Source organism: Oryctolagus cuniculus, chromosome 1 (genome assembly GCF_051225735.1).
Source record: "Oryctolagus cuniculus isolate XC-2025 breed Fujian yellow rabbit chromosome 1, ASM5122573v1, whole genome shotgun sequence".
Classification (NCBI taxonomy): Eukaryota; Metazoa; Chordata; class Mammalia; order Lagomorpha; family Leporidae; genus Oryctolagus; species Oryctolagus cuniculus.
In genome coordinates, this window is record NC_142867.1 from 91,712,251 (window position 1) to 91,726,745 (window position 14,495).

The window sequence follows — 14,495 nt, forward strand, 5'->3', positions numbered from 1 at the left end:
TTCAACAGTTTGCACCCCCATAGAAACACAAAGTGAAATATATTGTTTGAGTACTCGTTATAGCATTAAATCTCAATGTACAGCACATTAAGGATAGAGATCCTACATGAGGAGTAAGTGCACAGTGACTCCTGTTGTTGACTTTACCAATTGACACTCCTGTCTATGGCATCAGTAATCTCCCTATGCTCCAGTCATGAGTTTCCAAGGCTATGGAAGCCCTCTGAGTTCTCTGATTCTTATCTTGTTTAGACAAGCTCATAGTCAAAGTGGAGGTTCTCTCCTCCCTTCAGAGAAAGGTACCTCCTTCTTTGATGGCCTGTTCTTTCCACTGGGATCTCACTCGCAGAGATCTTTTGCCAGAGTGTCTTGGCTTTCCATGCCTGAAATACTCTCATGAGCTTTTCAGCCAGCTCCGAATGCCTTTAGGGCTGATTCTGAGGCCAGAGTGCTATTTAGGACATCTGCCATTCTATGAGTCTGCTGAGTATCTCACTTCCCATGTTGGATCACTCTCCCCTTTATTTACTCCATCAGTTAGCGTTAGCAGGTACTAGACTTGTCTATGTGCTCCCTTTGACTCCCAGTCCCTTCACCATGACCAACTGTGAACTGAAACTGATCACCTGGAACAGTGAGATGGCATTGGTACATGCCACCTCGATGGGATTGAATTGGAATCCCCTGGTATGCTTCCAACTCCACCACTTGGGGCAAGTCAGCCTGAGCATGTCCCAAATTATACATCTCTTCCCTCTCCCATTCCCACCACCATGTTCAACAGGGATCACATTTCAGTTAATTTTCAACACTTAAGAATAACTGTGCATCAATTACAGATCTAAACCAGTCATATTAAGTAGAACAGATAAAAAAAACTACTAAGAGGGATAATGTATTTAGTTGTTCATTAACAGTCAGGGCTATAGGCTGCCATCCCTCCATCCCTCACTCACTCCCACTCTTCCTCCTTCTTATTTTTCTTTTAATTTTTGCGATGGCATGCTTTAAATTTTCATCATAATCACAAGCCTAACGCTCCACTCAATAGAGAATTCAGTAAGTAGTAAGTAGAAAAGTCACTGTTCCTCAAGAATATAAACAAGGGTTACAAAGAATAATAAAATCTCAAAATGTCAATTTCACTCATGTGTAATACATTCTTGTGCCCTCTATATTAGTTACTACAAATCAGAAAAAAAATATGATATTGGTGAAGCTGGCTTATTTCTCTAAACATGATGTCTCTAGTTGTAGCCATTTTGTTACAAAAGACAGGATTTCATTCTTTTTATGACAAATATTCCATCATGTATATGTACCATAATTTCTTTTTTTTAAAGTTTACTGGTCTATACCACCACCAACAAATGGATTTTTTTTAATTTTATTCATTTATTTGAGAGTCAGAGTTACAGTGAGAAGGAGAGACAGAGAGAAATGTCTTCCGTCCGCAGGTTCACTCCCCAATTTGCCACAACAGCTGGAGTTGTGCAGATCCAAAGCTTCCTCTGGTCTCCCAAATGGGTGCAGTGGGCCAAGGACTTGGGCCATCTTCTACTGCTTTCCCAGACCACAGCAGAGAGCTGGATTGGAAGAGGAGCAGCCGGGACTAGAATTGGCGCCCATATGGGTTGCCAGCGCAGCAACTGTGCCACAGCAACGGCCCCGCCATAATTTCTTTATCCAGTCAGTTGATAGACATCTGGCTTGATTCCATATCTTAGCTGTTGTCAGTTGAGCTGCAATAAACATTGGGATGTAGAGAACTCTTTCAGATGCTGATTTCATTTTGTTTGTGTAAATTCCCAGGAACTGAATCTTTGGGTCATATGACAGATCTAAGGACAGATTTCTGAGGAATCTCCATACTATCTTGCATAATGATTGTATGATTTTATATTCCTATTTATTTCTAAAATTTTTTTACACACATTTTACATTCCAGCATTTGTCATTTTTTTATTTTTGGATTCTAACTGGAGTAGGGTGAATACTCATTGAGGTTTTTATTTGTTTTCCCTGGTAGCTAGTGATCCTGAACATCTTTTCATGTGTCTGTTGGCCGTTTGTATTTGATTCTTTGAATAATGCCTGTTCATATCCTTAGCCCATTTCTTAACTTCATTGCTTGCTTTCTATTTTTATTTTGAGTTCTATAATTTATATAAGATGCACAAATTTCACATATTTCATATATATATTTAAGAGCATAATGATACATCCCACTCCCACCCACCCTCCTCTCTTTTCTTATTTTTTTTTTAATTTTTACAATGAAACATTTAGTTTATTTTATAATCACAAACTTGACTCTTCACCAAATAAAGAATTTAACAAGTGGTAAGAAGAAAAATTACTGCTTCTCAAGAGTATGTCTCAAGACAATTTTCAAGCACATCCAGGTCACATTGCCTGAAAAGATGCTGTAACACAGATACACTATTTTTGATTGGGTTGGAATCTATTAATTTTAACAGTGAATTATGGGAAACCTGGAATGGGTGATATTTAATGCAAAGTTTGAAGCGTGAGTCAAATTTGTGCCACAGATTATTGTACAGTCTTCAGTAAATGCTGATCTCAGACATGACAGAGTTTATGACTCAGTGCAAATAATCTGAAACCTCTTTAGCAAAGCAAAAATTTATGTTGCATTTTGAAAATAGTTAGCAATGACCTTTATATCTTGACACATGGCTCCTTGGATAAAAATGTCTTTCATAGTTTGAAGCTTTCTACAGAGAAAATAAAAATACTTTGTGTTACTCCATTGGTGTGATCACTTGAACTCTAGAACATAGAATTCACTAGCTCAGGGCTGTAAAAGGTGCAGAGTATGAGAGAATACCAGTTTACTACTATTTCTGTTTTAAATGCTAGTTTCTCTATCTTCTGTTCCACAAAGTGTAGAATTTAATTATAATCATATAAAATGTTAGTTTGATCTCATATACTTCTATAATGTGACATATTCTGTTGGAGATAAAACTGCAAAATAAATGTCAAGTTTCTGTTAAAAATTTTCAGATTTTTTTTTTTTTTTTGGACAGGCAGAGTTAGGCAGTGAGAGAGAGAGACAGAGAGAAAGGTCTTCCTTCCATTGGTTCACCCCCTAAGTGGCTGCTATGGCCTGCACACTGCACTGATCCAAAGCCAGGAGCCAGGTGCTTCCTCCTGGTCTCCCATGGGTCTCCCAGGCCACGGCAGAGAGCTGGACTGGAAGAGGAGCAACCGGGACAGAATCCGGTGTCCCAACCGGGACTAGAACCCAGGGTGTTGGCACCGCAGGCAGAGGATTAGCCTAGTGAGCCGTGGCACCGGCCTCAGTTTGTTTTTGTTTTTGTTTTTCTTTTTTTCTTTTTTCTTTCTTTCTTTTTTTTTTTTTTTTTTTTGACAGGCAGAGTGGACAGTGAGAGAGAGAGACAGAGAGAAAGGTCTTCCTTTACCGTTAGTTCACCCTCCAATGGCCATCTCGGCTGGTGCACTGCGGCCTGCACACTGGGCTGATCTGAAGGCAGGAGCCAGGTGCTTTTCCTGGTCTCCCATGGGGTGCAGGGCCCAAGCACTTGGGCCATCCTCCACTGCACTCCCTGGCCACAGCAGAGAGCTGGCCTGGAAGAGGGGCAACCAGGACAGAATCCGGCGCCCTAAGTGGCTGCTATGGTGTGCTGGCGCCACAAGGCGGAGGATTAGTCCAGTGAACCAGGGCGCAGGCCCTCAGTTTGTTTTTATAGCATATTATGATAATTATGAAGTAGAACTTTCTTTTGACTTCATATAACAAATGTAATGGAATTAACTGTATCAAATGTTTCTTAAATGAGACAAAACTAGTGTTTTGTTTTGCTCCACCAAGATAACTGAACTTTAATGTAACAAAATAGCCTACTTTGTATTAAGGTAATTTCAGTGGCAAATAATCTCTCTTGTGCTCTTCATGAAAACTTTAAAAATATCTTTATTTTCTCTATACCTTAGCAAGAATCTAACAATTTTATTCTGTTACTACTTTCAGGCTCCCTGCTTTGGCTGAGTTTTATAGGTGAAACTTTGGCACATGTAGAAATTAAATCTAGTTGTTCAGTGTGCAACATAAATCTGCATTGTACCAAATTCTGCAATATACTGGTCACTTACCTAACCATTTAGGTTACACTCTGAACACTCTAACTTAAGTGGCTCATGTAATCCTCATAATACTATAAAAATATCATGATAACACCTAAATATGTATAATTCTATTTGTTAAAAATGTTTAAATGATTAAAAATATAGGCCGATGCTGTGGCTCACTAGGCTAATCTTCCACCTTTAGCACCGGCACACCAGGTTCTAGTCCCAGTCGGGGCGCCGGATTCTGTCCCGGTTGCTCCTCTTCCAGTCCAGCTCTCTGCTGTGGCCCAGGAGTGCAGTGGAGGATGGCCCAGGTGCTTGGGCCCTGCACCCGCATGGTAGACCAGGAGGAGGAGGCACCTGGCTCCTGGCTTCGGATCGGCGTGGGTCACCAGCCACAGCGCGCCGGCTGCAGCGGCCATTGTGGGGTGAACCAACAGAAAAGGAAGACCTTTCTCTCTGTCTCTCTCACTGTCCACTCTGCTTGTTAAATATATATACATATAATATATGTAGACATGTTTTATCATAACAATTTATTCACCAAATGCTTAATGAGCAACTACACACCAGGTAGCCTTTTTTTTTTTTTTTTAAGATTTATTTATTTATTTATTTCAAAGTCAAAGTTATACAGAGAGGAGAGGCAGAGAGAGAGAGAGGTCTTCCATCTGCTGGTTCACTCCCCAGTTGGCTGCAACGTTCTGAGCTGCACGCTGATCCAAAGCCAGTAGCTAGGAGCTTCTTCTGGGTCTCCCATATGGGTGCAGGGGTCCAAGGATTTGAGCCATCTTCTACTGCTTTCCCAAGCCACAGCAGAGAGCTGAATTGGAAGTGGAGCTGCCAGGTCTTGAACCGGCACCCATATGGGATACTGGCACCCATATGGGATGCAGGCACTTGAGGACAGGGCATTAACCCACTGCGCCACTGCACAGGCCCCTCAGGTATCCTTCTGAATTCTAAGAATATGGAATTGAAAAGATAGATTGAGTCTCTGCTGTTATGAGAGTATTCTACTTGGCTAATAATGCTGTTTTTTATTTCAATCAAATACATCACTTGTATAAAAATATGTTTCCTACTAACTTCAGGTGGTATCTCCTTGTGCGAAGTAGTAATGGGTAATTATTTAGACAAAGCTCTATAATTTTCCTAATGGTCTTAACAATTTTAAAATCCAAAGCATCATGTTTTGTGAAATAAGTCCAGACACGGCAAGACAAATACCACATGTTCTCACTTATATGTGGGAACTAAAATAAAAATTAAAAAACAAAAACAAATGCTTATGTGTATCAGTGCTGCTGAAAATACAGTTTTGTTAAACTTTGCTTAATATTTTTGTCAAATCAGTGGTTAAGAATGAATCTACTACTATAGTATTAGTGATTATTTTAAAATGTACTGTATATATAAGTGAAATGAACACCTTTTTTCCTGTGACTATTGCTTATAGCTCTTGCCTATATTCCTCTGAACTTTGATTTTTCTACTTTTTAGCTGTTGAACTTTTTATTTAGTGGAGCATTAAGCCTTTGATAATAATGTAAATTAAAAATAAGTTATCTCAAAAATATGAAATAGAGGAAAGTGAGGAAGGGAGGTGAGTATCATTATATTCTTAGAATTGTGTTTATGAACCACATTGAATCTATTATCCTTGTATTAATATAACATTAACATGAGAATTGTGTTGTAGTAATAATCATGCATTTACTGTGGTCCTATGTAAGAAATACATAATGTATAATACTGTGTATTAATAAATTCCTTAAAAATTAAATAAAAATTCCAAAGGCAGTAGCCTCAGCTACAAATTTTCTAAAAATAAAATGTCTGTGCCAATTTTTAAGTTTCTGCCAGTAATTAGATAATAAGTTCATCTATCCAACAAGTATCAGTAGCTCAATAGAGTCATCCAAAAAGAGAGTAGAGGAGTCATAATAGACAATAGAACTGTGAAATAAATATGATAAACTAAGTATTAAATATCAAAATGTTTATATTTACTAAGTGGCATTAAAAACATTTAACTAGATGTATCAAATCATAAATGCAAACAAACTGAAAGATACATTTTTATAATCAAAAACAAATTATAGTTATTTGATAGATATAACAATATCATATTATAAGAATAACTGGAAAAGGATAATACCAGAAGTTCTGGTAAATACAGCCTGTCACCTAATAATTTTACTACAAACCATAGAGCAGCTCCTTAAATTTGTGTTTTTACAGCTGACAAGGTTAAAGAAAATAAGCTCCCTGGCAGAGTGGCATTATTAATTGGGTTTGTAAGTGACTCAGCTGTATCCATTGTATTTTAATAAATTTTTTTGACCCAAAGCTCCTGAAGTATACACACATTATTAGGAAGAATGGTAATTTCCCGACTGGTAGTTATATTAAAGAATGTTGGAATGAATCAGAAATGATTACTCGATGAAATTGTTTTCGGTGACTTGAGAGCGTCCAGTATGCAGTTTCATTCTACTGTCTCACTTTTTTTTTCGTTAATAGTATTGAGGTTATGAAAAATAAGCATCGTTGCCCATATGGGTACTCCTGTTTTTATACCCTATGGATGTGGAAATATATCACTTAAGTAATCATCTTATTTGTCAGTGGAGCAAAAAAAAAAAAAAAATCACCTATTTTGTGACACTGAACCAGTTGTGGTAATTGTGTTGAAAGTCTGCAATGCATAAAACCATAAAATCTGGACATTCAATTAAGGCAATAGATAGAACCAAACTGGAAATTTTCCCATTACCAAAATTTAAAACAATGAGAAGAAAATTTCAGTATGCAACTAACTTTACAAAAAAAAAAAAAAAAAGAAAAGAAAAAAAAAGAAAAAAAAAAACTTCTGTGTCAGAAACAAATAAGAACTAAAACATGGGGCTCCTTTTCTGGTGTTCTGAGGGGCAGCAGGAAAATTATTTAGGTGTTATGGAACAGACACTAAATTCTGAGCCTGAGGATGAATGGTCATGCCAGAGTAAAGGACGGATCTCTGGGTTTGCTTGAGAGGGAAGGTTGGAATAGAATGTTATAATGCTAGCGAATGAGATTGACTCTCGCCAATTCAAGGTGGAAGATGAAAAAAACTCCGAGAAACCAAAAGCTTTTATAGTGCATGGATTTGAAGGTCAAATGTATTTGACCACAGGATATAAAAAATTCAGTTATAAAATTAACATAAAACTAAATGATAGGATTTTTTAATGTTTTCACCATAAAGAAATATTAAATGTTTGAGGAGGTAGATATATCTAACCTGACTGTGTAGATGTGTTACATGTATGGCAACATCATAACACCCCCATAAATATGTACAAATTGCATGTGTGTTAATTTTTTAGTTAAAAAACAAATCAATCCTAAATGTGGGCTCTTGGCACAAACAAATGCAAAAGTATTCTCAAAGGAGACTTTCACAACCTGGGAAACACAGGATATCACAAAAGCAGTTACTGCCTGCTAAACACAGGGAATACTCATTAAAGAATCTCAGCAAAAACTTCTAAACAGTTTTAATTGCTTTAGCTAAACATACCATTTAAAAAGAACCTTAGAAAACGGGACAATCATAATTGACTAACTAGTCTCAGTATTTTCTGAAAGGAAAAATAATAGACCAACCCATATCAAATTATTTTCCAGGACCAGGCACAGGTGGGGTGGAGCACAGTGGTGTACGAAGGAAATGCTACAGCACCACAGCTACCTACATTTTACTGTCTCACTGAATTGCTTTATAATTCTCAGTCTGTAAGATTACACTAAAAATAAGTGCATGTTTATTTTTATGATAGTAAGGAAAGTTTGGAAAGAATATTAAATAAATGTTAATAGGTAATGGAAAATCCTATAGGAGAGTATACATCAGGATTTTAAAATATATTTAACTCAGTTCAGTATTTTCATTTTTGGCACTAAAAATATACTGATCCAAATTCATGTTGTCAGCTTTTCTATTTACCATTTCTACTTTGTATACTTCTTGGGATATGAAATATGCTTTACTATTTGAATTCAAAAATTTATTTGGAGAACTAAATAAGCATATTTGAACCCCAAAGTACTCATTTGCCTGCAAAATTTGAGAAAATGCCTATTTTATGGATATATTTTTCCTATTCAAAAATATTTTATAAAACATTGGCCCAATAAATGTTATCAGTTTAATAGAAATATTTCAATGAATGATAATCTATAACTATTCATTGATTTCTTTTCCCCAAAATTACAGGTAAAAAAACCCAAAATTGAAAAACCATAGTAAAATCTAAAGTAAATGTCAATTAGGGTAGGCATTTGATACAATGATTATGACATTGACAGGGAACCCTGCATCACATATCAGAGTGCCTGGGTTTGAGTCCTGGTTGGGCATCCGATTCCAGCTCACTGAAAGGCAGCAACTGCATGGGTCCCTGCCACCCATGTAGGAGACCCTGATGAAGTACTTGTGCTGGCCTCAGCCAAGCCCAGACTCAGCTGTTTTGGGCATTTGGGGCGTGAACCAGTGGATAGAAGATCCATCTGTGCCTCTCTTTCAAATCTGTTCTCTTTATATTTATCAAAATGTAAAATTAAAAAAAAAGTCTTCAGAAGTTTAACTTAAAAAGTAAAATATATTGCAAAAGTATTAAAATTCTGTAACTTCTGTGTGAATAGCGTATGAAATTTTCATTATAACAATTAGAAAGATTCACATTATTAAACATGAGAGGTCCTTGAATTTCAAGTCTAGTAGGGCAGAGTGAGAACATACTGAAGTATTTCAATTATAGTTTAAAGGTTTCCTTTGAGGACAGCCACATGAATATACTGAATAAATTCTTAATAAAATATGTAGAAGAGAGACTGCCAATTGGTAACAATAACTAAAAAATGATTTCTTCATAAACATTTGCTAAAACATTTGAAAGTTATATATTGTAATTATGATATAAGCTTATGTGGTATAACATTTAAAAATCTTAGGTTTCTTCTAGAATTGTAGTGTGAGTATGCATATATTTCAAAGAATTTTGTGCCAGAAAACTAATATTTTAATTACATTATCCATGAGCTTTCTGAGGTACCTCTTGTATGCCTCAAAAAATTAAATGTTGGCTACACATTGCTTAGAATCAACATTCAATTCATCATTAACATTTTCCATGGAAAAGAAGTCAAATAATTTAAATACCCATTATGGTTTATGTTGTTCTGCAACTTCTTATGTTTAAGTCATGCACATAGAAGGAGCTTCTGAGCTAATCATTTGTTTTGAATGGGACAGTGATAGAAAGCTTTTGTTTTATGAGTGTGTGTGTGTGTGTATGTGTGTATAAAGCTTTTAGCTGCATTATCTCATTTGAAAGCTCATAAAGTAGGAAATAATATGCCTCCATTTTCTGAATTTGATTAAACATCGAAGGATTAAATATTTGCTCATTTTAAACCAGCTCTAAATACCTAAGTCAGGGGTTGATTATACTATCTCCTAAAGTCACAGTGAACTTAAAAGAAATAGAATGAAATGATGTGAAGAAATTAATGCTCTGGTGGGAGAACGTTTGGGAAAAAAAGTAATGTCATGTGTACATGTGTAATGCTCATCAATCAATTGCATAGGATACACCTTCCTAAGATGATGTTTATAAAAATGTTTCTGTTTCTTCTTGGGAATTTGCCTATGAGACTACCTTTTTTATAACATACTTATGAAAATTACTGATTTACCTTACTTTTCACATTACATTAGTTGTAAATACATTGAAGTAAAAAACAAAAAATGGCAATAGATTGGGAGGGGTTCTTTTCAATACTCATTAATTCATATAGAACATTTTGAAATTAGTTATACTGATTTTCTATATAGATGGATAATATTCAAGGTTGAGGCTGGCGCCGTGGCTTACTTGGCTAATCCTCTGCCTGCGGTGCCAACACCCTGGGTTCTAGTCCCGGTCTGAGCACCGGATTCTGTCCCAGTTGCCCCTCTTCCAGGCCAGCTCTCTGCTGTGGCCAGGGAGTACAGTGGAGGATGGCCCAAGTCCTTGGGCCCTGCACCCGCATGGGAGACCAGAAGCTCCTGGCTCCTGGCTTCCAATCAGCACGGTGTGCCAGCCACAGCCGCCATTGGAGGGTGAACCAATGGTAAAGGAAGACCTTTCTCTCTGTCTCTCTCTCTCACTGTCCACTCTGCCTGTCAAAAAACAAACAAACAAGCAAACAAAAAAAATATTCAAGGTTGAGTATCTTAAAAGGTGGACTGAATGCCAGACTCCCAATTTGAAACTGGGTAGAGATAGAGCTATGAACTTTTTTTCTGACAATCTATGGTTGGTCAGGGATGAGAAGGATGGAGAAAGAGAAGGAGAAAGAGTGAAAGTGGGGGGAAGGGAGGGAGAAAAAAAGGGATGGACAGAGAGACATAAAACAGAGCTTCACAAGCCTCATTGTAGAATAGTCACATGTTGAATCTTCAAAAATCTCAAATAACTCATCTTACTCAACAACTAGCCCTGAATAAAAGCAGACTTGGAATGTACTGTTTCAGCCATAACATAGGTATATATTACAGCCTATCAGATTTGAATGGATTTGCCTCCAAATTAAAAATGCACAGCTTCCTTCTAGGGTTCTCTAGTTGAAAACCTGATAGCACAGCAATCTAAGCTGTCATAATTAAACTCCTCATTTCACCCCATCCATGTCTCCAAAGACCTACTTTTTCTGTAGTCTTTAACTTCAGTACTGGCAAATACGCTCTGCTAAGCACTGAACTGAGGAACTCGGTCACTCAATTCAGTTACAAAATCTTAGTTTTTGACTTTCCTTTTTTTCATTTAATAATCAATCTCTCAGCAATTTCTGTCAACTCTCCTGTCAGATTTTTACCACAACCTATCAGTCCTTCCCACCTGCCCTCTACTATCATTACCAGTCGTGCCAGTGCAAACCTTTAATATATTTCATGACTATTTTGAAAATAGCTTTCTGGGCTAGTGGATATCATTCCTCTGATTTCTCCTTCTCCCCTTCTCTCTGTCCCCACAATACTCTGTATTTCTTTTCCACTCAGCAGTCAAAGATATCTTTGCAAATACCAATCTACCTGTCCTTCTCAACCTAGCCATTCTCTAGGTCTCTCAATGTGTTTGAATTTTCTTCATGGCAGTTATCAATCACTTGGCATATACTTATCTGCTTGTGTATTCTTGGTTTCTTCCCATTATAATGAAAACATTTTGTGAGCACAGACTTGCCTTTTATCACTCGAACCATATTTAGCTTATTGTAATCTTCAAACAATATTTGTTAAATAAATCAGTAAAAGAATATACTTCAGGTGTCTCCTAACTCAAAGTTTTCACTGATCAATATGATGGCTTAAGTGCTCATCTCTCATGCTTCAGGGCCATAGCATGCATTTCTGTCTCCGTAGTCCATATTTTTTTTTGACAGGCAGAGTGGACAGTGAGAGAGAGAGAAAGGTCTTCCTTTGCCGTTGGTTCACCCTCCAATGGCCTCCTCGGCCAGCGCGCTGCAGCCCGTGCCCCACGCTGATCCGATGGCAGGAGCCAGGTGCTTCTCCTCGTCTCCCATAGGGTGCAGGGCCCAAGGACTTGGGCCATCCTCCACTGCACTCCCAGGCCACAGTAGAGAGCTGGCCTGGAAGAGGGGCAACCGGGACAGAATCTGGCGCCCCAACCGGGACTAGAACCCGGTGTGCCGGCGCCGCAAGGCGGAGGATTAGCCTAGTGAGCCGCAGCGCTGGCCTCCGTATTCCATATTAATTCATAAGTTTGGCAAACCTTCCCCATTAAACTGATCTTTAAGAATGGGAATTGTCTTTCTCATCTTTTTTTACTTTCAGACTTATCATAGTGATCAAAATCTAACACATGTTCATCACACATTAGAATTAAAATAATGAATTAATGGATAAAGGATGAGCATTCCTTAGAAATACTCTGTCTTTTCCTATAGTCATTAATCACAACAGTCCTTTGAATATAGAATGTTATATTACAAATATATCTTGGTGAAATATGTATACACTTGTACACAGTGCTTAGCAAATGCTTTGTTGTTTGAGCTTTGTTAGTGAAAGTCGGTGTCTTTCAATAATTGAATTTTTTTGTGTGTTTTCAGAGATCATCTATAGCTGGGTCTTTAATGAGTTCCCTTCCTTTGTGGCAGAAGATAGTCGGCGGTTCATTTCTCAGGAAACAGGCAACCTTTATATTTCGAAAGTCCAAGCTTCAGACGTTGGCAGCTATATTTGTCTGGTGAAAAACACAGTGACAAATGCTCGAGTACTCAGTCCTCCAACACCACTCACTCTACGAAATGATGGTAAGTTGCATGGCCCAGAGTTAAATGGTCAGCCATCTCAAATGGGAAAAATAAAGATATATTGGTGTTTTTTTAAAGCACTTGAAATTAGCACAAATAAAATAAAGATACACTTGCTGTACTTGGAAACTCTACATTTTTGGTTTGAGATTATGCATGCTTTGGAATAAAAATTTTGCCTTAGGAATGTGATGATCTGTGGATGAGAAATATTCACTAGGATATGACTCTAATGCCAGGAAGGGAGCAAGCATCTGAAAAAAAAATTATAATAAAGACTCCATAGCTCTTTTCCTTGCTTTTTAGTTCCTCTATATAGCATATGTGTATGAATTGCAGGCATTTTATGGGTTCACTTTTCATTACATTTTATTTTAGCTGGCTTCAAATGGAATGTTCAGCTTTTAATACTTCATGGTGTAGTTATAATTGTTATTATTACTTTTCCAATAATAGGAGTACTTGGAACCTTAACTTTTAAGTGCAATTCAGGCAGAAATGATGATTCTATAATTAGAGGTATTGCCATACATCTAAGATATCTTCAAGTTTAAACACCTCATTTGTATTTATGGACAATTGCAGTTAAGCATTGCATTAAAGAAGTCAAAATGTGTATTACAGTTGATATATGATATGTGGCTCACTCTATCATGTAATAAAAAAATCTGTGAAGATATTGCTAAGAAGTGAACATGAGGGATTGGCATGGTGGTGTAGCAAGTAAAGCCACTATCTGCGACACCTGCATCCTATATGGGTGCAGGTTGAAGTCCTGGCTACTCCACTTCTGACCTGGAAGAAGTAGTAGAGGATAATTCAGGTGATAGGGCCCCTGCCATCCATATAGGAGACCCAGATGAAGCTCCTGGTTCCTGGTTTCTGCCAGTCCTAACTGTTGTGGCCATCTGGAGAGTAAACAGTGGGTAGAATCTCTGTCTCTCTCCTCTCTACTTCGTCCTCTCTCTCTCAAATAAATAAATCTTTAACAAAAATAAGTGAACACAAGAATTGATTGTAAGTTTTTTAAACAATGTATTTCCTCATATGTTCTTTAATATGCTTGTTTTTAGAATATTATGTTTCTGGGCTGGCACCATGGCTCACTTGGCTAATCCTCTGCCTGTGGCACCAGCACCCGGGTTCTAGTCCCAGTTGGGGTGCCGGATTCTTTCCCGGTTGCTCCTCTTCCAGTCCAGCTCTCTGCTGTGGCCCGGGAAGGCAGTGGAGGATGGCCCAAGTGCTTGGGCCCTGCACCCGCGTGGGAGACCAAGAGGAAGCACTGCCTGTGACATGTATATTCCATGTGTGTGTGGTACTGGTTCTGGCTGCTCCACTTCCAATGCAACTCGCTATTACTGGCCTGGAAAATGCAACAGAAGATGGCCCAGCTGTTTGGGCCGATCCACCTCCGTACCATATCCAGATGAAGCTTCTGTTCCATAGCTTCAGCTTGGCCCATCCCTGGGGGTTGCCACCATATAGAGAATGACGCAGCCAATGGAAGATCCCTCACCCCCAGAACTCTTTCAAATAAATAAAGTTTTAAAAATAAACTACTTACTCAAGTAGTGATAAGGAACTGAATAAAATCAGTAATAGTAGAATTAGAGGGAAGGAAATAATAAAGAGGTAGAATTACCAGGATTTGATACCTAATTAAATGTAGATAGCATATAAAACTAGTTCAGGGTTTTTGCCTAGTTCAATGAATGGGTAATGATTGTCTTCACAAGAAGCAATAACATGGATGAAGGAATAGATTGCAGAGTGAGTGAACCTGAAGAATTCAGTTTGTGATATGATGAAGAAGTGTTCATTGTTAATATAGATAGAACTATAGAGTAGGCATTCAGATAAATATTTCTAATATTGTAAGAGATGGCTAGGCTAGCAAAAGGGATGTGAGACACTATGGTGTGTTCCATTACTGTAGTTAAACAATGAATATGCATACTTGTATATTATACCAACCTGAACATTATATAAAAATATCTAGAGGTTGAAGATAAAAA

At 37.6% G+C, this 14,495-nt stretch overlaps 1 protein-coding gene across 2 annotated transcripts in view; it reads left to right on the forward strand.

Moving 5' to 3' along the window:
* Positions 1 to 14,495, forward strand: part of CNTN5 (contactin 5) — a 1,376,886-nt gene that overhangs the window by 982,979 nt on the left and 379,412 nt on the right. For both annotated transcript variants that reach the window (XM_089312106.1, XM_051820359.3), the window contains exon 8: positions 12,277 to 12,480. In XM_089312106.1, the coding sequence (XP_089168232.1) occupies positions 12,277 to 12,480 (204 nt within the window). The remainder of the gene's footprint in view (positions 1 to 12,276; positions 12,481 to 14,495) is intronic.